Genomic DNA, 23,153 nt, shown 5'->3' with positions numbered 1-23,153 from the left:
ATTTCTTCCTTTTTAGTGCAGTGTTTAGTCCATTCACATTTAATGTAGTGACTGAAATGGTTGGTTTCCATCATTTTTTTTTATGTGCTTCTGGATTCTGTTTGCTACTCTTTTCTTTAGGAATTTTATGGAGAGATTTATATGTGAGATTGGCCTGTGGCTTTCTTTCCTGTGCCATCTGTCTCATGCTTCGGTATTATTGTTGAGCTTGTTTCATAACAACTATTTGGAACGTTTCTTTCCTCTCTGTGGTCTGGAACAGTTCCTGGAGCCCTAGGATTATGCAGCTTGATGATTTTGTCCAATTCTCTTGTGACACCGTCTGAGATGATCCTTTTGTTGTAGACGGTTTCCTTGATGACTTCTCTGTTTCTTTTATAGAAATTGATCTGTTTTAGCTTTTCTACTTCTATCACGTTTAATTCAGTAAGATGCATTTTTCTTGGAAACTACCCATTTCAGTTAGATTTTCAAACTTATTTGCAAAGATTTCTATAAATATCCTCCTAGAACTTTAAACTTCTTTGTTTCAGTGGTTACTTCCCTCCTCGGTCTGTCTTATTTGCTTTCTCCTTTCTTCTGGCGATCAGGGTGCTGGTGACTTCTTTGTTTCATTGGCTTTTCTCCCTCCAATGAATCTCCACATCAGTTCCTTTGTTTTTGTTTTCTACTTCATTAATTACACTTCTATTATTGCCTTTCTCCTACTTCCTTTGTTGTTGTTGTTGTTGTCTTCTTTTCAGGCCTTTTGAGTCCAGTAAGTCTCCTCTACTGTGTAATACCACCTCGTTACCTCCCCTCAATCAGCTGGTCCCGTCACCTAAGCCTCCTGCATCCTGCCATTTGCAGGTTGATAACAAATGTTTATCAAATGAGTGGACAACTCTCAGCGGTGTGCAGCCTTACGTGTAGGGTGGGCGCTCGATGAGCGCTGGCTGGGTTGATATGCGAATGAGTCTACACAACAGGAGGGGTGATAATAAGATCATTTTTGCGTGAAACAGGGATATGAACTCTGTCATCCCTCAGGATCGGCGGGTCCTGTGACTCTCTGATCACCGGTTTTACAAATCTGCCCTTGTCTCTTTAGCGCTACATCTACCTCTGTAGATATCTCCTCTCAATCTCTGTATCTGCCACAGATTCCTCACAAATACTCCGGTGCTCAACCCAAGTCGGGGGATGAACGTACCGCTCGAGTATGAAGTGCTGTGGGGGCTGCCTGGGACAGAGGAACACGCTACGGGGCTCGCCATGCACCCTGACGTGTGGCTCATCTTCTTTCTGAACTCTGCCCTGACGTGAGGCAGTGGGTGAAACAAGACAATCTCAAACTGCGGAGGATTCGGCAGTTAGTTGACAAATGTCTACAAATGAAATCACAGTGTGTTGCGTGAGTTTAACAAGCTCGCGACCTGCACTGTGTGACAAGCAGAGAGACAGGCCATATGACTCATAGCTTCAGTCACCGTAATTATGTTATGACGTCGTAACTGATGTAGTCGATGTGCCAGTCGGCTTATGCCACAAACCACATAATGGTGTTTGCGCAAAGTGACATCTGAATTTTTCACGCACTGTGGAGAGGAGAGTTTAGTCCCTTCTTCCCCAATGATGCAGCCAAGACCCAGGGAGATGTCCAGGGCCTCGACAGTATACTTGCTCCCTTGGTGGCTCTTGGATCGAACAATAGGAACTTCCACAAATGCCTCACTGCGGGGTGGGTGGTATGGGGCAGGAGCCCGCTGAGTTCTCCTCCAGCTCTCCAGGCAACTGGGCTGTACTCCAATGGGGACGCCCACTGTGTTCGCCTGGAGCAAAGATAATAAGACCGCGATCTTAGTTCAAGACCAAGGCCTCTTGATCCCCAGCCCGTGCCGTCATCCAGGATGCCAGACCATGCCTGCAATGTGTCAGAACCCAAGGGGCCCAAGCAGGAATCCATCAGCACTTGAGACCTAGCGTTGGGACGTGACCATTTCGGGTTACTTTTCCCTGGTGCCATCGAGGTTCCTCGTTCCCGAGTGTGACGACCGTCGAAGATCCCGGCCTTGGCCCTCCCTACAAAAGGAAAATGGAAAATCGGACTTGGAGACCTTCTGTGTGCTCGAAACGCCAACAAGAGAGACTGACCAAGACGGACCCAGCACTGTGTTGGGACGCAGCCGGGCGGCTGGGGAGGAGCAGTTCAGCAGGGGCTCTCATCCACAAGTCAACCTCTACCGCTTTCCCCGATGGTGGAAGCCAAGTAGCCCCAGAGGAGTGCCGACAGGAAGGGTGTCTCCAGCTCCTGCATTCTCTAGGGCCTGGATCCTGAGCTCAAAGTAGACCTGGAAGGGGTAGGTGATGAAGAGCCAGAAAACAAGGCGAGCCCACAAAGCAACAGCGGGTGGTTAAGATGGCCACGGTGAACAACGCAACTGAGAATTCACTCTGCGGATGCTCCTGGGGCATTGGCCCCACAATATTTATTGAGCGTTTACTATGCGTGACGCCGGGCTCTGGTGTTCGGTGGGTGTTGCTGACGTCCCTGCCTTACGAAGGCTCTGGTGTCACAGACCTTCCCACTGCGGTGCATGAAGCGGCTGTGGTTGGGTAGACTTACGTTTCTGAGAATGGAGTATCACTGCTTCGTGAGCAAACTTTGATTCCACAGAAGTAGACGCCGCAGGCAGAGGCAGCGTGCCCACGACGTGCTTTTGTGGAACGAGAGCCAGGTTATCGGTCTGCTGTTGGTGCAAGCCAGTCCTGCCCATGGGCACCAGGCTGCAAAGGGCGTCCCTCTTACCCGCCGGACGGCACCCCCCCGCACGAAAGTCCCAGGTGATAGTAGCCACCGGATACTCACTGTCGGAGGCCGGAATGGACCCGGAAGAACTGGCCTCTCCCGATACCCTTGCAGGCCGAGCTCCCCAAAACTGCAGGAAGAGAACCAGAGAGGTGCTTCCTTGCCAGGTGGGCGAGGCCAAGTCTTCCCGCTGTGCTCGCGGGCACCGCCCGAGGTCTCCATGCCAGCTCCTGCTGGGCTGCAGATGCCATGTGCGGGCCCCATTCCCTGGGGGGTGGAGAAGCTGCTTGGTGAATAATCAGGATGATGAATCACACCCCTCCTTTCTCTTGTGTGCGTGCCGAGGAGACGTGCTCAGTCCTCCCGTTCTCACTGCTTGTGCTGCGGGCAGATTACCCGCCGGGGGAGTGATGAAGGTAATTAAAGATGTGTACCGCAGGCTGGCGCTGCCCAGGCGTCCAGGGAGCGTTTGGAGAGAGCGCGTTTCTCTGTGACACTGTGGCAACCGTGTCAGACAGAGCCTCACGGTATGTAGCTTTCCAGAACTAAAATTCAGCACGTACTTTGACAATGGCGTGCTTCGATTGGCTCATCGCTCTGGCAAGCGGTGTTTCTATGAGCTGCCAGAGGTCCGGTTGCCATAGAAGTTATTCCTCCCACAAACTGGCTCAGGCCGCCGGAGAAGCTCCCGATCGCGACTGCCCACCTGTCTCCTCTCTCTCTTACGTCCTCAGGCGATGGATCTGGAAGTTCCCGTGCTGGCCAGGAACATCCCCGGGAACGCGGCGGTGGTGAAGCATGAAGTCACAGGGCTGTTGTTCTCAGACCCTCAGGTAAGGGAGGTGGGGTCCCCGGGATCGGCTCATCAGAATGATTTTCGTTCTGCGGTTCCCATCTTTTCTCCAGCGCCCAGCACCCCCCTCCCGCCTGCTCCCCCTCGGCGGGAGCCCTGTGTGCAGCGTGTGTCCCCGCCCAGAACAGTCTGATTCTGCCTCCAACAGGTGGCGTGGCCTCGAGCAAGTCAGGTCACCTGTGAGACGCTTGGCTGTCTCGCTTCCAAAGCGGGCACGGCCTTCTATTTCTACAATACCTGCTGGTTTCTAGAAGGTCGCCGTATATCCGATCACCTGTAATGCCTCACAACAATGTACAGGATAAGCGGGGGACTTGCATCTATGCACGCGCACACATGTGTATTTTGGAAGTAAGACAGGATGGTGCCTCTGAGAGCGGGCACGGCTGGGGCACGCGTATGCGTGCGCCTGGACGTCCGGGAAGCGTGTGAAGGGGTTTCCCGTTGGCAAGCTGCTGAGGTTTCCAGAGTACTCGTGTCTGCCTGCACCCGAAGCCCCAGGGACCGCGTGCGAGGCGTGTGGCCGGGTCTCCAAGCCCTGTTTTGTCCTCTGGACACGTGCAGCTCATTGCACCTCCTGCTGCCTGGAGGTGTGAGGGGGGACACGCAGGGCTGAGCGTGTTCACGCCCGCGGCAGAGCCCTGGACCTGTCATCACGGAAGGAGAGGCACTACCACTGACAGCGCCTTGTGTCAGGCGGTCGTAAAGGAAGAGTCTCAGGCCCGAGTTCTGTTCTTCAAGTCTTTAAAAATCGGGTTCTACTTCCCCGCGTCTTTATTAAAGCACACGTTCTATTCAGAAATGTACGGATGTGTGCTTAAAAATTACAGTCGATTCACCTGTTTGACAATGTGGTTCTTCAGACTTCCCTGCGGCAGGTGTTTAATCCGAGGCGGCCCTCCCTTTCCCTGGCTATGACGACGGGTCACCTCTCGTCACGGCTGACTGGCGCGTTGGCTCGCCCGGAGGGCAGGTGCACCAGCCAAGGGGGCCGGGGGCTTACCCTCGGCACCAGGGCCTTCCCTTTCGGCAGCAACACAAGCCACAGCGATACGAGCCTGTGAAGCCTTTAGAGTGGGCACTTGCTGGTTCTCCAAGCAACGGTTTCTGGATCTGTCAAAATCAGCAGCAGCCAAGCTTTTCGGCCCGACGGCATCGTCTGCACCCTGGCAACTGCTGTCACTTCCATCTCCCAAAGGCCACGTCTACTTATTTTATAGCTCAATTTCAGAGCGCTGTAACTGTGTCAGCGAGAGTCCCTCCGGTGGGGGATTCCTTCTAACATCAGCAAGTAACCGCCCCCCCCCCCCCCCCCCCCGCCATAGGTCAGGTCACTTCTGCCGGTGACTGGCGTTCCGACTCTCAGACACGGAGCCGCGGCACTCACGGAGTTAAGTCAAGGACTTACTTTGATTCCAACACCTCTACGTTGGTTTTCACAAAGGATGTTTTTAAAAAATGATTTGGATTGCACATGGTGGGGGGGGGGGTGGTGGCTGTGTTTTTTAACAGACTTTAAAAACCGCGCTAGACGCGGCTGTCACGCACGGCGTTGTTTGTCTTCTTTGCGGTTGGCACCAGACTCGCCCAAGCCCAGAGTGGGAGCTTCCTTCCAAAGCAACATGCGTTTTAAATAAATCAGCGCCTCTGGTTATAGTCACGTCAACCGAGGGGCTCCAGTGGGACAGGCCGCTGCCTGGCTAGTTCAGCGCTAGCCCTCGGTCCCCGGGGACGGGACGCAGAAACATGACGAGGCCCCTGGCTCATGGGCTCCATTCCCCGCTGGCCCACCCTTCCACCCTTCGAAGCAGAAGACACGCTTCGCATGGGTTCTGCCTGAAGGGCATCAGTGGTTCTCGGGGGGCATCCGTATCTATCCTCTGGCTCATTTTGTGAACCTTTTATTAAAACTAACACAACAGCAGGGGCAGAGATGTGACCTTTCCCCCGAGAGCGTAGCCCATACTCGGCGACGGTCCCCATCAGGGCCCTCACTCCCTGACCCCTTCCCTGTGCACCCGTGGCCCCATCTTCACGCTCCGTGCCAGCCAGCCTGCCCGTGGCCGGGGGGAGGGGGGCAACCGCGTGCTGCGCCCTGAGGGCTCACGTCTTCCTGCCATCGGGTTCGGAGCCAAGCCAGCTCTGTGTGCAGGCCTTCTCCCGGAGCCCCTGGTGGTGCCCGTGTCTGGCCCCAGAAGGTAAACGATCAGGGCGGCGGCAGGGGCCAACAGTCATACCTGGTCAGCCCGGACGGCAGAAGTGAGGTCGGGGGAGGAGGCGCGTGACGTATGCGCGTGGCCGGGAGCAGGGAGAGGGAAGAGAACAGAAGCGGGTGTGAACGGGGCTCTCTCGGGGCCAGGTCGCTGGTGCCCTCATGTGTGGGGCACGCGGTGGAGACCACACGCCCTGGGGGGAGTGAGTGCCAGCCACCCCGGGCCCTCGGCTGGACTCACGGTCGTTGTCCTGTTTGAAGACAGGCTGGAAATCCCAGATTGTACTTGGCTTTTACCAATTTGTAAATCTCGATATTTCGGTTTTTAAAGTCATTAAACACAGCACGGGCCTGTCCCAGCATGCAGGGGAAGACCGGCCGTGCAGGCCGCCAGCTTGATGTCTGCTCCGGACGAGGGCAGCCCCGTCTCTGCAGGAAGGAGAGATGGACATTCCCAGCGAGGTCGTGTCCCAGGTGGCGCATTCCTAGGCCCGAGGCTGCGTCTTGCCCTCCGGGCCGCAGGGTCTCATGAGCCAGAAAGAGGGGTTTGGGCGGGAAGGACAAGAGTGGGGGGTTCTCCCTGTGTCTGTGCGACAAGGCATGTGAACCGGTTCACGCACGAGGCGGGTGAGGCAGAGGACTTTTACTGAGCCTCCTGTGTAGCAGGCGCTGAGCTCAGTCCTGGGGACAAATGCTGGGAGAGAAAGGGTCCAGGCCCCCTGGGGCTCACGGTCTAGGCAGGTGGTGGCAGGATAGGGCAGCGTGTCCCTTTCACGGCCCTCAGCACGAGGGGCACCACCCCTGATGGGAGGCTGGCCCCGTGCCTCCCAGGGATGGACTCCTGTCACGCTCACAGGTCCTGCCTGCGGTAGACAAGGCCGGTCTGGAAAGAGGGAGGTTCCCTGCAGGGAAGGGCACTGGGGGTCGGCAGGGCCCCGCGCGCGGAAGCTGGGGTGCGTGAGGGTGTGCGTCGCGGGAGAGCTGGAGGCAGTGCAGTGCGCCGCAGGGAACAGCATGAACGAACGAGAACTCACGAGTAGGGTGCCTGGGACTCAGGAACGTGGGGGGCACAGATCTGGTGGGGTCCCCGCGGTCTCCGTGTCCCGGTGCGAGGCTGTGATTGTTTACATGGTACATTTTTTATAGGAAAGCTGACAGCATAAAAATTAACAAGTGGCCACAACTGGCCATTTGGAGACAGCCTCCTCTTTCTCCAGGACACGAGCACACATGGCCCACCCCTTCCCGCGTGGACGGGCCACTCTGTCGCATCTTGGTTGTGTCCACGGCCACGGGACGGAGTCTCGCTCCCGTGGATGTAGAGACAGGGTGCCTTTTCTCCCCGGGGCGCCGCACAGCAGAGGTCGGGTGTGTGTCCAGCAGAGCAGGTGGGGGGCGGGGCATGCTGACCCGATGCCTGGGTTCCTTGCCAAGTACTTGCTCCTGCTTTGTTGGGGCTGTTCCCGGAGCTGGTGGTCCCGGAAAGCGTGGCCTTCAGCTACCGCCCCCGGGAGGCACGGCTGGTGGCTGAGGTCCGAGGGAAGGAGAGCGTGACCGCCACGAGTGAGGCTGTGTGCGGACATCTGTGTGGACGAGGGCAGTGGCTGTCACCCTCCCCTATGGGTTTGTGGGCCGAGGCGGCCACGCCCGGACTCAGCAGGACAGCGCTGGTCAGGAGGCTTTGCAGGGGCCGGAGGGGGCCTCGGCCGGGCTCTGCCCTGACCCCCGGGCCTGCCTCTCGCAGCCCGCCGCAGCCAGCCTCGTATCTTGTGTCCCCGAAGGGCGGTCAGGCTACCTTCGTGGCCGCTCTCCTTACGCATTTCTCGAGGGCTTTGCTCTTTCTGGCTCACTCTGTGAGGCTCCTGACCCTGCTGTGGTCACCGTGCATCCCCCAGAACCGTCCCCCGGCCACCTCTCCTCCCAACGCCTTCTCTCCCATTCTGGTTCTTTGCTTCCCGAGACCGGAGGCTGAAGGGTCTGAGTGTAATTCCGGCTTCGGCCACTTTGCCTCTTACTGTGTGACCCTGAGCACAGTTCCTGGACCTCTCTGTGCTCCTAACTCCCTGTCTGTGCGAGGAGCGGTGAGAACAGCGCAGAGTCCCCGTCCCTTTCTGCAATTCCGAAATCCAGAAAAGCGCTTGGAAGGCAATCTAATTTTCCGTGAGCTTCGTGCCAAAACCGACTTGGCAGCGAAGTCGTATCTGAGCCGACGCGAAGTTATTTGTGGCTTTGTTTATCCTGCTTAGGGTGACCGTTTGGACGTTCTGATTCGGAAATTGTGGTTTGTCGCGTACGGGGCGCCGTCTGAGGCCACCGCAGGGCGCGCGGAAATGGAAAAGGGCACAAACGCCATCGTTAAATCCCCCAAATCCCGGATTCTGATCATGAGCCACTGCCCGGCAGAGAGCACGTGACAGGTGCCGGCTGCCGTTTGCTGCTGATCTGCGGCCCGTCCCAGCCCCGCTGGAGGCTCTGGGCCAGACTCCAGCCGTCCTCGCGGAGACGAGAGTGGGAGCAGGCTTGCACCTCCCCGAGGCTCTCTCCTTGACTTGCTCGGGAGCCGGAGAGAACGAGGAGGGGATTAGCTTTCCCCCCACGTGGATCACATGGGCTGCCCTTTCCCCGCCTGTCTCACGCAGCCCGGGGGGTCAGAACACGCGCCCAGGCCTCCGGCACGCTGTCCCTCGTCCCGGGGCATCGCCGGCTTCGGGGGCCTCGTCTGTGGGGTAACCGGTTGGGCACGAGCCAGGTGCCGTCCTACAAAGTGGCCTGAGCGAGGGGGTTGTTTAATAGCCCGAAGCTCGGCTTTTATATGGTCGGGTCTAGCTTCTCTTGGAGGAATAAGGGTAAATGGCTCAGGGAAGGTGGTTGGAGGGTAGAACTCTTGAGAACCATCTAGCTAAGCACCAATGCGGCATTCCGGCTGCAAGGGCGCTGCTTTCCAGGGAGGCTTCCCCCCTGCCCTGTGGCGTTAGGGGGACGTTGTTGTGACAAGGGTCCCAACAGGGCTTTAAATGTCAGTTCTGTGAAACTGCCCCGGCTCGCCATGCCCTGGACCTTGGCGGGTGCCACCGGGAGAGAAGGCGAGTCAGACGGACTCCGTGGCGAGTTTCCCACCAGCCACGGAAGACTCCTCGGGGAGGAGGGGGATCAGAAAATGGCAAACTGCTCGCTGAATCGTTGGGAAAACGAAACCACGCTCTTTCGCGTTGAGTTTCGTGTTTAACTTTAGAAACGTGTGACCTGAGCCCTGGTTTGCACACCTGTGGCCCCGGGGTGGCTCGGGGCCACACCTGTGTCTCACTTACTTTGCCACGTGCTTCACATTGTGCAGGACTTGTTGGTATTTATCGCGAAGAGCTTTTATGTAAACATCCGGAATCCGGGCCTCTCTTGAGGAGCATGGAGAATGTGACCTCCAGTCCAGGCCTGTATTTTCTGTGGCTCGGGTGGGCGCTCGAGTTTCCAACGCTGGCCTAGAACCCTGTCTGGATCTGGATCTGTCTTTGAGCTCTCTACGGTGGGATGTGGGACGTGGGATGCCCATACCTGGCTTCTGTTTCTTTTTTTTCTTTTCTTTTCTTTTCTTTTTTCTTTTCTTTTCTTTTTTTCTTTTCTTTTTTCTCTTCTTTTCTCTTCTCTTCTCTTCTCTTTTCTTTCTTAAAGCTCATTTATTTTTCAGAGAGAGAGTGGGGACAGGGGTAGTGCAGAGAGAGAGGGAGAGAGAAAATCCCAATCAGCAAAGAGAGAATCCGCTGACAATGCAGAGCCCGATGCGGGGCTTGACCTCACGAGCCGCGAGATCATGACCTAAGCTGAAACCAAGAGCCGGGCGCTTAACCGACTGAGCCCCGCGGGCCCCCACATTTCTGTTTCCTCTTAACTGTCTCAGCGGATGTGCCTTTCACACCTTTTAACTTATTCTGAACGACCGGCAAGAGTAGACCGTTACACTGCATGAAGCCCCTGATGAACGTCCCCGCCCCCAGTATTTGCCCCATGGGGGGAGAGTCAGCTAGCTGATCAGTTTTCTGGCAAGTTCTACGGCCAACAGCTCTGCAGAATCCAGGGCGTTCTGGCCGGCCCGCTGATGCCTTGGGACCTGTGCTGGTTTCCGAGGAGCTCTGCTGAAACTCTCACCGCCTCGCTGCCCAGCGTGTTTGGTGAGGCATGCCTCCGCCCCGGTCCTGGCGGGCATCTCTGTCCACGTGCTGTCGTCCTCAGGCAGGCCAGCTCGGGTTTCTCCAAGCGGCGACCTCAGGGCCCGAATGCGAGCAGGAGATGCCCGGGGGCTTTGCGTGGAGGTCAGACACATCACCCGTGACACATCCCGCCGGTCAAGCAGGGATTCAAGAGCTGGGGACCCACCCCCACCTGGTGTGCGGGAGGAGTGGCTGAGTCGTACTACAGAGCAGGGTGTACATGGGGACCGGGGTTGTGGCCACGCCCTCGTGTGCAGTCGGCCCCGGCAGGTGCCCCGCCATCTGTCCACCGGCGTTCTTCAGGGTCCATGGGTGTGCCCTCCGCGTGTGGCCTTGGCGGTCATGCAGAGGCTGGTTTAGTCCAGAGGAAAATAGTCCCAGAGCCCCCGGGAGGGAGTCTGACCACCCACCAGTCAGGTTCCCCTTTTCTTTTCCCTGATACTTCTCTCCCTTTACCTCCGGCCACTCACCCAGGGTTTTGTTATGTGATGGCCACGGTGTTTCTGATTCCCCACCTGAGTCTCTCGTGCTAATTTATTTAAGTCTGCGTTCTGTTTGGTCTTCTGTGCTGAGAGGAGACAGTGCACTTTGTCACATTCCATCCGTACAAGCTCCATCATTCAGGATTTTGCTGTCAAACAGTCACACGTTCTGTAGAAATCATAAAGTCCGTGCGTTAGATAAATCCAAGATATGACCAGAGTCGTAAAATAATATGCCAAAGCCATAAGCCTCTCGAATAATTTTTATAAGAATGTTGTTCTACTATAAGGTGAGAATAAATATGTTACGTTTTTATTATAGAAGAACACCCATTTACTAAAAACTATATACATAACACATAAAAATATAATTCCACTCTATCATAAATATCGCTGTTTATATTGCTAGCTATAAAGAGCATTCAACGTTTAATTAACAATAATTTTGAGAGTATGTGGACATTCCTTTCAAACAGCAAAGCATCGTATGTTAATCCGAGTCCTGGCTGTCTTCTTGGCGTTTGCACAGGCTTCCCGGAGTCCTGGAGACAGTGATGGCCAAGCGTGTGCCGGGCTGTGCCCGGGGCCCTCTGTACTGACTCGTTCAATCCCATAAGCATATCACGAAGCAGATGCTGCCATTGTCCCTCAGTTACAGATGAGGAAACACAGGCACAGAGAGGTTAGGAAGCGTCCCCATCTGGAGGTGGGGTGTGAGGGTAAACGCAGGACTCCTGGCTCACGAACTTGGCTCTTGGCTGAAATGCAGTATTAACACGTATGCGTGTGACCCTCCTCTCTCTGAATACTGTTGAACAACCGAAAAATAATCATTCTAATTCTTTCCAGTTTTGAAGGGCTTTGATATTCGAAACCCGTCAGCAGGACCGCACTTGGGTTAGTGACGATTGTCTGAGGGTGTCAATAGATAACGTCAATAGATAGTACAGTTAGTTAACGGAGGAAAAGCCCAGAAAACCAAGGACATTCGGTCTCCTCTCCCTCCTTCACCCGGGGAGTCTGGGGCAGGGTTGGGCTGACCCATCTGGTGCCACTGACCCTGAAGAGAGGGTAAATGTGAGACTCAGAGAGTTAACTGGCTTGGCCAAAGGCACACAGCTCACTTAGGTCCTGCAGAAGGATTTGAGCCCAGCTCTGACTCTGCAGCCTGGTACTCGCCCCCCACGGCAGAGCATCTGAAGACAGGCTCTGTGCCCGGGAGAGAGGAAAGAAGGCCCAGCACAGTGGGAAACCGATGGGGCAGGGGTAGCATCGGACAGCGTGTGGGGCTCAGATCCTGGAGCAGGACCCAGGTCACCTCTCAGCCGACACTCATGAGCGAGGGACCAGAGAGTGGACCTAAGAGTCATTGCAGAGGAAGGAAACAGCAGCTCTCGGCAATCCAGGGAAGAGAGGGGGAGGCATGGTTGGTGGCTCCGCGAGCTTTCCCCGGACGGTCACCCAGCACGTGTGTGTGTTTGCTTACACCTGTCTCTCTCCCACCTGTCTCTCGGCAGGAGTTTGTGCAGCTGGCAAAGAGACTGGTCAGCGACCCCGCACTAGAGAGAGAAATCGTGGCCAACGGAAGGGAGTACGTGAGAGCGCGTCACTCGTGGCAGGCGGAGAGATGCACCTACCAGAACCTCATCAGGACCCTCGAGGGAAGCATCCAGGACTAAGGGCGCTCGCCTGGTGCCCTCACGCGCCCGCCTGTGGCCGCCGCCAGATGCGCAGCCCCGGGCAGATACCCAGAGACAGAGCTCTGGGCCACCAGGTCCATCCCAGGACAAGTCACACCGGTTTTATCGGAATCCTAGATAAACAACATCAGTTATAAGGCAGAACCTCATCCGGATGTCTGTGCTTCCAGATAACATCCCGGATGTGTTTACAGATCAGTCCTGATGGAGACACGGCAGCTCCTGGGCTCATGGGGGTGGGGGGTGGGGACGGGGGGAGACCACGTTAGCTGCCGTGGGACCCCAGGTACCACAGGGCCTCATTTGCAAACCACCCAGTGCAGACGCTTCCCTGTGGGTCTTCTGATGACTTAGGACCCGTCGTTGTTCAAAAAGCAAAAGCAAAATCGCACGTCTGCACAGAGGGGTCCTGGCAGGTACATGCACGGGGCCCCCGGCTCGGGGAGGTTTGCTCCTTGGGACACCAGAGACAGGGCTGTGGGTGAGTCTCCCGGCAGCACGGCTCGCTCAGCAGTTCCATAGCTGAGAGGCATGGCATGCTCCCTGGGAAAGCGGGCAGTCCACACTGCAGGCTCCCCCTGGGAAAGCGGCTGGGAAAGCGGGCAGTCCACACTGCAGGCTCCTCCTGGGAAAGCGGGCAGTCCACACTGCAGGCTCCCCCTGGGAAAGCGGCTGGGAAAGCGGGCAGTCCACACTGCAGGCTCCTCCTGGGAAAGCGGGCAGTCCACACGGCAGGCTCCCCCTGGGAAAGCGGGCAGTCCACACGGCAGGCTCCCCCTGGGAAAGCGGGCAGTCCACACTGCAGGCTCCTCCTGCGAAAGCGGCTGGGAAAGCGGGCAGTCCACACTGCAGGCTCCTCCTGGGAAAGCGGGAGCAAGGGGACGGGGTACACGGTGCTCACAGCCTGGAAGACACTCAAGCGACCCCCAGATGGAGCCTGGGTCGTTGTGGTCAGCGTCAGGGACCCAGGGGTGGGGGCCCAGCGGGTCACAAGCTTCCAGCCCGTGGCAGGACCGGCCGTCTGGTGACGTTACCCAACACCCCACCTTGGAGACCCAGTGTGGCGAGTTTAGCCAAGTGGAGCTGTCACTGGTGTGATGTCCCTGCCGCAGCAGCACGGCGTCCCCAGAACCGGTGCCTACTCGCCTTTGGAGGCCACACCAGCCCCTGGTGGTTCTTGAGTCACCGCGTTCCCGGGGACGTGCCGTGGCAGCAAAGGGAGTGGAGAGTTCCACCGCGTGGTGGGAGGTAGAAAGCAGTGGGGACTTGAGAAGGTAGAGCAGCCTCGGGAGCCCACGGCACGTGGTGCTTCGTTGGTCGGTCTAGACGCCGGCAGACCTGGGGGCAAGCAGTCACCTTGACTGGGGCTCCATCCAGGACGCAAGGACACGTTCAGGTTCTGCACGCTCCCTGTCCACCTTGCTCAGAGCCGAGCCAGGAAGGCAGCCGCTCCTCACGGCTGGGGTTTGCACTCGTGACCCTGCCGGGGCCGAGGTTCCTTGGGGGCACAGCAAGGAGGGGACTCGAGGGAGAAGCCGAGCCCGAGGCGGCTCCCTCTGAATCTGGAACTGGCAGTGCCCCTTAGAGAGAGCCTCGTGACGGCTCAGGGGCCACCCAGCGGTGCTGCTGGTTAGAAAACTCTGGTTGTTCGGAAGCTTGAACCCATTCCCTGTTGGAATGCTGCAGTAGATGCTTGATCACGCCGTGCCTGAACGCCATCGGTTTGCGTCCCTAGATAAACATGCTCCCAAGCCGGACGCACTTTGGGGATGGGCGTGTTTCTGAACGAATAAAGTGTGCCACCATCAGCCCAGGGAGACGGCTGCCGTGTGTTCACGTTGTGTGAGGCGCTCTGCGAGAAAGCGCCGCCCGCCCCCCCCGCCGCCGCCTCCAGCCCCCACCCAAGAGGTGCCAACGCTCCAGAACCTCATCAAGAGGGGTTTCAAACACCATCGCTGTTTTAATGCCAAAGCGCAGACGAAAAACGGTGCTTTTCCACAAACATGGCAGATGATTCTACTTTCATACTCAGTTAACTTTACGCTTAAACGTTTTGTGTATCGTTTTCAAATTTGCTGACGCACAGGCTTGAGTGACGCCAGGGCTGAATCTCCAGATAGAGCTGAGACACGACAGCCTTCACATACAGAGGGAAACTGCATTTTAAGGAGGCATCGTGTGAGGGAGCCAAGGGGCGCTGCCTCCTCGGGGCCTCTGGTCCCGCGACAGCTGGCGCTGCTGGCTTCCCGTTGAACACCCCCCTTGCCCTTCCACCCTGTTCTGGAAGAGCTCACTGCCTCGGGGCCCTTCTGATCTGAAAGCTTCCTCACAGGCGTTCAAGGCTTACAGACGCAGACCACGTGGGCTCTCCGGGGGCGGGCTCTTGGTAGCGGGACTTGCCTGGCGTTGACCCCGAGCTTTCCGCCATGTGGGGAGGGCAGCTCTTACGCGTTTTCCCGATGAAGGACGCAGTCCGTGTCTTGCCCCCACACCCCACCCTCACTTCTCCTTCCTGACCCAAAGTCCTGGGAGGGTCGGGGGGCTCATGTGGAAAGACCTCCCCACCAGGCAAGCCGCCCTCATGGGAGAGGCCACTTTTTTTTTTTTTAAGTTTGCTTATTTGAGAGAGGGAGAGAGAGAGAGCACAAATTGGGGAGGGACACAGGGAGAGGAAGACAGAGAATCCCAAGCAGGCTCCACACTGACCGTGCTGAACCGTGAGATCCTGACGGGAGCAGAAGTCAGGCGCTTCCCTGACTGAGCCACCCAGGCGCCCCAGGGACAGGCCCCTTGTCGAAGCAGTGGTTCGGAGCCTTGGCTTTTAAACTCCTGGTGCCCAGGCCGCAGGGCAGACCAGTGCCATTGGCTTTCGGGCGTGTAGGCTCCCAGGCCCACAGCTTCTCAACCATCCGGGCTGCCGCCGAGAGGGACCCCTGCCGTCTTCGATGCTCCATCTGAATAGGGACCAGAAGTTCGCTGAAAACGAACTTCTAGGAAGGGGTTGGATCGTGACCTTGTATTGAGAAGTGAATCCAGAATTAAGCACATGGGTTACATTTGCCTCATGTTTAAGATGATTTGCTTACACACATAGAATTGAAACTCCAAGGGCAGGGCCGAGATGTACTTCCCCCAGAGTAAAAGGCAAGCACGACAAAAGCCCCAGGACCTGGCCCGTGTCCCCAGCGCCTCTCCTTCCTCTGACCGTTCTGTCTGCAGGTGCAGCGGCCACGAGATACCCTGGCTGCAGACTCTGCCGTTGCTTCGGGCATCCCACTTTGTTTTTTAAAAAAATTTATTTTTAACGTTTATTTACTTTTGAGACAGAGAGAGACAGAGGATGAACGGGGGAGGGTCAGAGAGAGAGAGGGAGACACAGAATCTGAAACAGGTTCCAGGCTCCGAGCTATCAGCCCAGAGCCCGACGCGGGGCTCGAACTCACGAACCGTGAGATCATGACCTGAGCCAAAGTCAGACGCTTAACCGACTGAGCCACCCAGGCGCCCCTCGGGCATCCCACTTTGTACTACTCACTGGGTACTTTTTAATGCCAAGAGAAGTGTTTCTTTCCTACGAGGTTTTAATGTACCCACCCGGACACAGCTCACCTTTTCTCCCCAAGATCTCATTTGCATACAAGCTCTCAGCTAGTGCAGAGTATCGGTTAGTGCCTCACACCCGGCAGCTCCTAAATTAAAGGCTCTGAGTCAAAGAACACGGGTTTTCACCCGGATCTCCTAAGAGGTTCACCCGTCTTGGGTGAAACACCACCCTGGAAGACACAATAAAACGGTTAAATGGGAATATGTAATTCCAGCCACTCTAAACGTTCTCGTGATCGCCCTGGATGCGTAGGCAGGTCACCGTTCACGTTAGAAGGTCTTGGGAAATTGAAATCTTTTCTGAAGGGATCCGTGAGTCACAGTTTGGCCCAAAGGAAGAGTTTACGTCAAAAAGAAGATACAGGGGCGCCTGGGTGGCGCAGTCGGTTACGCGTCCGACTTCAGCCAGGTCACGCTCTCGCGGTCCGTGAGTTCGAGCCCCGCGTCGGGCTCTGGGCGGATGGCTCGGAGCCTGGAGCCTGTTTCCGATTCTGTGTCTCCCTCTCTCTCTCTGCCCCTCCCCCGTTCATGCTCTGTCTCTCTCTGTCCCAAAAATCAATAAAAGTTGAAAAAAAAAATTAAAAAAAAAAAAAAAAAAGAAGATGCAGGGAACGACCTTCTTGCCTAGGGTTTAGGCTCTGCAAGCAGCATTTAGAGGAAAAGTCTTGTGTGGTCATGTTACCAGCATGAACAGCCCGGAGTGCAGCGCCCTGTGCATTCAGTCCTGGTCCAAGCAGGTTGTAGAACCCACGGTGTGAGGTTAGGGAAGGCCGGCCTCTGCATGTCTGGTCATCGGAGGGTTCCAGATCTTAGACAGAGAACTGAATCCCTCGCAGGAAGCGGGGAAGACTCCCCATTTCCCGCTGGGGGTGACTTCATCCTGTTTCTTTTGTTTATTTATTTTGAGAGCGAGAGTATGAGCAGGGGAGGGGCAGAGAGAGAGCGGGGAGAGAGCGAATCCCAAGCAGGTTCTGCACTGTGAGCACAGAGCCCAACGCGGGGCTCCAACTCACATCGTTGAGATGGTGACTTGAGCCAAAATCAGGAGTTGGACACTCAACCGACGTGCCACCCGGGCGCCCCTCCGTTTTCCTGTTGGCCGTGTAGAGAAGTATTTACGGGAACAGCGAGCCAGGCCCCGTGCTGGGGCCCCGGCGCGGATGTGGGGATGTCGTGGGGTCAAGCCACAGGCAGGACTTGGGGTCAGAGTCAGAGAGGACACACCCTGCAGACCAGTGAGGCCCCAACCGTCTGTCAGAATGGAAACGGCGGCCGAGCAGTTTCTTGGAGAATCTCAGACTCCAAGGCGACTTCTGGTAGAAACGATTACAAATAAGGTGCAGGGGGGCGGGGGGCGGGGGGGGGGAGTTAGATAAAAGGAACAACTTCATCTTTGTGGCCACGATCTATTGGGAAGTTACAATCCACTTCTATCAGACTCGTAAATAGGCCTTAAAAATCCAGGCTGGGAGAAACGTCTTTCCAAAAATGTACACAATTCAGCTAAATCACAAAGGCTTTGTTCCTGGGAAGGAGAATGAGCACAGTGAAGCCTTTCTCAGCAGAGGCCCTGAGCTCACTGCGCACGTCCCAAAGCCTCCGCCCTCAGAAGGCTCGTGCTCCGCTTAAAACGGATTTTCTTCTTTAGCTTCTAATGTAGAAATACGCTCAGCATTTTCCTAGATCAGCAAGCAGACGTCTGCAAGAAGCCGGAGGCCAAGGGGCCCGGGCGTTCTACGCAGTGAGCTTTCTGACATGGGTTTTCCGTGCCCGGTTCTCGCATTTCAGAAACGCCCAGAAAAACGGCTTACGGGGTCTCAAGAGCTGCTGACTTCCATCCTCGAAGGCTTCCTCCCCTCTTTGCGCCTCTGGCCCATGTTCACGGATCTCTAGACGCGTTTAGAGGCTTGGCGGGCACAGAAACACCTGTGACTGCAAAGGACCTGCGTTTGTGATGTCAACAGTCTTGTGACCCCGTTTGTGTCACTGAGGGTGAACGTGAATGCCCACGTGCCGGCAACGGTGACCGTCCCCTGAGCTCCTGGCACACAGCGCAGGTTGGGAGGTGCCCCTCGACTTGCACCTTCTGGAAAACACTTACCGCACAGGACCCTGTCCCCACACGACTCGTCTGGACTCACGGACACCCCACCTGCCAGACACAGATCCTGCCAAGGCCCAGCTGGTCTCACCAGGGGTCAGCCCAGTGGCTTTTCCCTGCCGACCAGTCGAACGACACGCCCGCTCGTCAACCTGTGTTCAGGCTCTTTCCCTCCCTGGGTCTCCCCGGAGCCACTTCCGAGCCCCATCCTTCCCAGCCTTGGGGGCCTCCTCCCATAAGAGAGAAGCCCATGTGCTCAAACCCACAAGACGCCCGCTGCTCTCACGGGCAGAGTCCTCCCTATCGTGAGAGCCCTCAGGCGTCCTTTCCGATGAAATGTCTCTTTGCTCAGCGGGGTTTACTTCCCATTCAGTAGTCTCTTCTCCACAGTAAGTCTGTGCTCACGACAGCCCCGGGACCTCGTTCTGGCTCTCTCTCCTCCTCCCCCTGCCTGTCTCTCCCTGTCACTCTCTGATGGGACGCGGGACCGTCTCCATATCCCATGCAGCCATCATCAGCTGGACACCGAGGAATCTCATTTGCATGGCGGTCAGACAAGGGTTCAGCCCAGGTCAAAGGCAGCACCAAGTTGGCGCACTTGAAGGAACTTAACTAAACCACCCTTATCTCCCGTGAGTTGCCCTCTGTATTTACCTTCCTTCCCACACTTTGCTGCCCTACGAGCTCAAAACCCTTCTCCACAAATGTATTGCCCCTTGTTAAAGTGGGTTTCGTCCAAGTCTGCGGGTCTGGCCACCACTTTGGGGGGATTCGATTCATTTCTGTGAGCCTCCCTTCCCCACATGCACAAGGAATAAACTTTTTCTCCAGTTCATGGGACTTGGTTTGCAGGCCCCCGGGTACAGAACCTACAAGGGGGTTTCCTCCCCTCAGCTTTCACATCAGCACGTATATTTTGAACGAGGTACTTAGTTACAAGAAGTGTTATTTTTTTTGGGGGGGTGATATGGAAATGGAATTCTGATCCATAGGACTTAAATACAATAAGACTTGATTGTTTCTAGAGTGTTTCTTAAGTAGTTTGGGAACAACTATTCTTTGAAGAGCCTCATAAGCTGACATTCTGCCTTCACGCTAATTTTTTTCTATTTTTTTTTTTTTTGACGGAAGAATAACATACCAGCGTATTAATGGATACGTGTGTATATCTGTGCAGGCACACACACGTGCGTAATTCTTCGTGCAGATAAGACCGTTCTGAGCTTATTACGTTTGGGGACGGAGATGGGCTCACATCCATGCCAGATTCGAGAAGAAACAGTCACATCCTTGGCCTTCGGTTTCTGAGGGGGCTTTTGAATTTCCTGACGGAGAAAACAAGTCTTGGAAAACGAAGCTGTTCGAATCGCAGAGCAGGAGTATTTGAGAGAGGAAGGTTTTCATGTCCAAAATGCAAGGCCCAGGCAAGTGTCAGAAGCAAGCCCCTGAAGGAGCCGATAGCTGCTTTCATGATCCGATTAGAAAGAAATGGGTGGGGGGTCAGGTGAGCAGGCGGGGTGGGGTGGGGTGGGGGGCAGAAAGCCGGGAGCTGAGCCTGAAGCCTGGGTGCCGGAGCCCTGCCTCCCTCCCCCACCCCGCCTGGGGCATGCACTAAGTGCGGGGACCCTCCCCTCGTGGAGCCCGGGCAAGGTGCGGGCCCCAGAGCCGCAGCCTGGCCCCCGGTGACGTCGGAGCAGAAAGACGTGACCGTTTATAGCAGCTGTTCTAAAATACGCACATTAGAACATTTGAGGTAGGGTAAAACCAACATTTAAAAGACGGATTTTTAGGGGCGTCTGACTCTTGGTTTCGGTTCAGGTCACGACCTCACAGTTGTGAGATCGAGCCCCGCGTTGGGGCTGACGGCACAGAGCCTGCTTGGGATTCTCTATGCCTCCCTCTCTCTCTGCCCCTCCCCTGCTCGTGTGCTCCCTCTCAAAATAAATAAATATACTTCAAAAAAAAAAGATTTTAACTCCCAGTTCCCAACAGGGCCACAGGGAGCACCAGGGCCCTCAGGAAGCAGCAGGAAGGGGGCAGATGTGGGCAGCAGCCTTTATGGAGGCCTCCACAGGGACGAATGGGCTCGTCAGGGGGAGCACGATTAGGGCTGGCCCGTGTGAGTGGCTTTCATGGGCTCTAGGGCCTGGGGACTGTCCCTAGTTGTCCGGCACGAGGCTGTCGCGGGTCAGGCCGGAAGAGAGTGTCTACATCTGGACGTAGGGCCGATGTTAAAACCTCAGATTGACCAAAGCAAGAAACCTAGTTACCGCACTGTCAGGGACTAGGGGAAAAAGGAAGGGGGAGGGGGACCCCGAAACGGTTGAGTTTAAGCCCAACATCCAAAGTAATAAGAATAATACCAAAGGCTGGAGAGAGCTCACTCTGCACCAGACGTGATCCTGAGGGTCTCCTATTGATTTTAACCCCACAAAAATCCCAAGTTTTGTTGTGATTCCCACGGTACACAGGAGGAAACAGAGGCACGAGAGGGTGGAGGGGACGTGGGAGGGACACGTCGGCCCGGAAGTAGGCAGCCAAGGGGTGTGACTGGTGGCAGAGGCTGCGAGGCCTCCTCCCCTCTCCCCTCCAGAGGGAGGCCTGGCCCCCCGTTCCTTGCAAGCTGCAGACAGACCCCCCCCCACCTTCTCGGGTGACGGCCTGAGCCCCAGAGAGCTTCCTTCCTGGGGGGCCCAAACGCTGACATGATCTGACGTGGCTTCTAGAGGCCTGGCCCCCTCGCCCACCCCGGACGGCTTCCAGAATGCGGGGCTGAGGCCGTCCTCGGGACAGCATTGCACATCTGCATCTCCATTCACTTCCTGTCCTTCTCTCCCAAGACGGTCTCCGTGTTGGGGTCTGCCTCCTGGGGACCCCGACCTGGGACGGTTCCAGAAAGATAACTCTGCACCTGAATGTGTGACCTGAGACGCCTGCGGCCACGACGAACGACTTTCCACACCCGGGACAAATTCTTCTTGCTTGAGAGAACGTAAAACTCATCTCCCTCCGCAAACGCAGAATCTCCCCGAACTCGCACTCAGAGAAAATTCTGTGGGAAAGGCAACGGCCTTGCCCTACTGGCTCCACCCAGGGAGGAAATGAGGTCGGATTCGCTAGGACTGGTGCTGTCTGGGACATTTTTAAAAACTGTAAAACAAGATCAGGTAAAGCCATAAACGTCGTGGTTGGCTTCTCTAAATCAACTGCGTTGCGATTATGACAAGAATCATTTGGTTAATATCTGATTTTGCAGATTTCTACGTGTCTGAGTCCTAATCAGTAACTTACACATTATTACCAATAATATACGTAACGTACAATCTCTTTCTCTGGCTATAATCCGTTCGTTGGCCCAGAGATGAACATTTGACCTAAGACAGGCATTCGGAATCTTTCTCTGAGAATTCTGAGCTGGGATAAAGAGGGAAAAATGCAACAAATATTCAGAACAGAGCAGAATGTGAAACGGAGACAGAGGCGGGGGCAGAGACAGAGACGGGGACAGAGACAGAGATGGGGACAGAGCCAGAGACGGGGACAGAGCCAGAGACGGGGACAGAGACAGAGGTGGGGGCAGAGACAGGGACAGAGGGTTTTTTTTAACGTGTTCAGTTCCCAGATTCCGGTCGTCTGTGCTATAGTTCCAGCCCTTCGGTTCCAAGGGACCCCCTTGTCTTTCAAACAGATTCTTCTGTCATCTCTTGTTATTTTCGGTTGCACGCAATGAAAAGAGGCTACAGTTACTCCAGAAAGGTGACACTCCGGGCTGTTCAGAGACGACAGTGTCATCGGGACCAGGCACCGGCAGGTTGAGTCTAAAAGCTCGCGCCCAAGTCAAGCTTAGCAGTGGGTGAGTTACACCATTCACCAAATCTGGGGTCTGGTCCGGGCCCTTGAGGGAGCACCGGGTCATGCCTTTCTCAACCCGTGTTGGAGCTGCTGGGTAGGGACCCTCCCACTGGCTATGAGACTTCCGGCAAGTGGATTCACAGTGGGGGCCAGAGAATGCTAAATGCAGGCCCATATCCGCTCTCTCCTTCTCGCTTACCACCAAACCCTGCTTTTGCTCAAGGAGGCAATGCGCCCGTTAAAAACACACACCGTGAGTCCAAGTTGTAAGCAGGATTTTCCAGGTGTGACATGACGAGACACAGATGACCTCTGCCCTTAACCTCTTCCCCTTTTTGCTCAGAACTCAGGCGCAATGGCTGGAACTCCAGCAGCCATCTTGCAAGCATGAGGATGGTAGGAAGACGGCAGCTGAGATGTTCTTGAAGGATATCTAGAGGGTCTCTTTCCATGGCCACAGTAACCCTTCTTTTTAAAAAAAAAAATTCTGGGGCACCCGGGCGGCTCAGTCAGTCAAGTGTCTTGGTTTCGGCTCGGGTCGTGATCTCACGGTTTGTGAGTTCAGGCCCCGCATGGGGCTCTGAGCTGAGAGTGGAGTCTGCTTGGGATCCTCTGGCTCCCTCTCTCCCTGCCCCTTCCCCACTCTCTCTCTCCTTTCTCAAAATAAACAAACATTAAAAAAAAGATCTGTGTATAAGATCTGTGTATAAGGTAAATCCATCATGCCATTCATTACGATACCCAATTTTAAACAATGCAAATATCCAGAAATAACCAATTAATTATTATCTGGTTATGTAACATGGAATCGTGTGCTGCCTTTAGAAATTATATCGTCAATGATATGACTGAACAGGGAGACGTAGTCACCATAGTACGTGGAGTATGGTGACAGTTTTATCAACACTTATGCATAGATATGCATAAAGCGGGACTTATAATGATGCACATGCATCCATGGTTGGGGTGATGAGGTGACGGATGGGATTTATTTTCCTAAGCGTTCTTCCTGTGGCTTTCTGCTTTCGCAAAACGAGCATGTAATGCATTGTTGCAGGTTAAAACTACGTTTTTCCTTTTTTAAGTGAAGGAAACTAAGCAGGGAAGTTCATCACGGAGCCCTGAGTCCCCCCCCAAGTCTCTCTGACTGTTTCCTGAGTTCCCACTAGGTCCAAACACTGACATGCCGTGCCTATGTGTTATTTCTGCAACAAACCGGCTGAGGCCGTGCCATGAAACGAAGGGCTTCCTTCCCTCTCGTTTCTGGGGGTCTCATGGGAGCTATTTCTTTCAAAAAAGAAAAGGCTTGAAATCTTCATCAAAAGCTAAAATCATGCTTTGTTTTCATATCTCACAGGCT

The 23,153-nt window shown here is 55.4% G+C and overlaps 1 protein-coding gene across 9 annotated transcripts in view; it reads left to right on the top strand.

The window, feature by feature from the left end:
* The window catches only part of GLT1D1 (glycosyltransferase 1 domain containing 1), a 90,917-nt gene extending 78,110 nt beyond the window's left edge, over positions 1–12,807 (top strand). For 5 of the 9 annotated variants that reach the window (XM_015085168.3, XM_053206420.1, XM_027044212.2 and 2 more), the window contains 2 exons: positions 3,523–3,621; positions 12,055–12,807. In XM_015085168.3, the coding sequence (XP_014940654.2) occupies positions 3,523–3,621; positions 12,055–12,216 (261 nt within the window). In that variant the 3' untranslated portion in view covers positions 12,217–12,807. Of the gene's footprint in view, positions 1–3,522; positions 3,622–3,789; positions 5,965–12,054 lie in introns of those variants that run through there. The other 4 variants (XM_053206421.1, XM_053206424.1, XM_053206422.1 and 1 more) reach the window with 4 other exon arrangements.
* The last annotated feature ends 10,346 nt before the right edge of the window (positions 12,808–23,153 follow it).

Source organism: Acinonyx jubatus, chromosome D3, assembly GCF_027475565.1.
Source record: "Acinonyx jubatus isolate Ajub_Pintada_27869175 chromosome D3, VMU_Ajub_asm_v1.0, whole genome shotgun sequence".
NCBI lineage: Eukaryota > Metazoa > Chordata > Mammalia > Carnivora > Felidae > Acinonyx > Acinonyx jubatus.
This window is presented reverse-complemented; position numbering and strand designations above follow the sequence as displayed.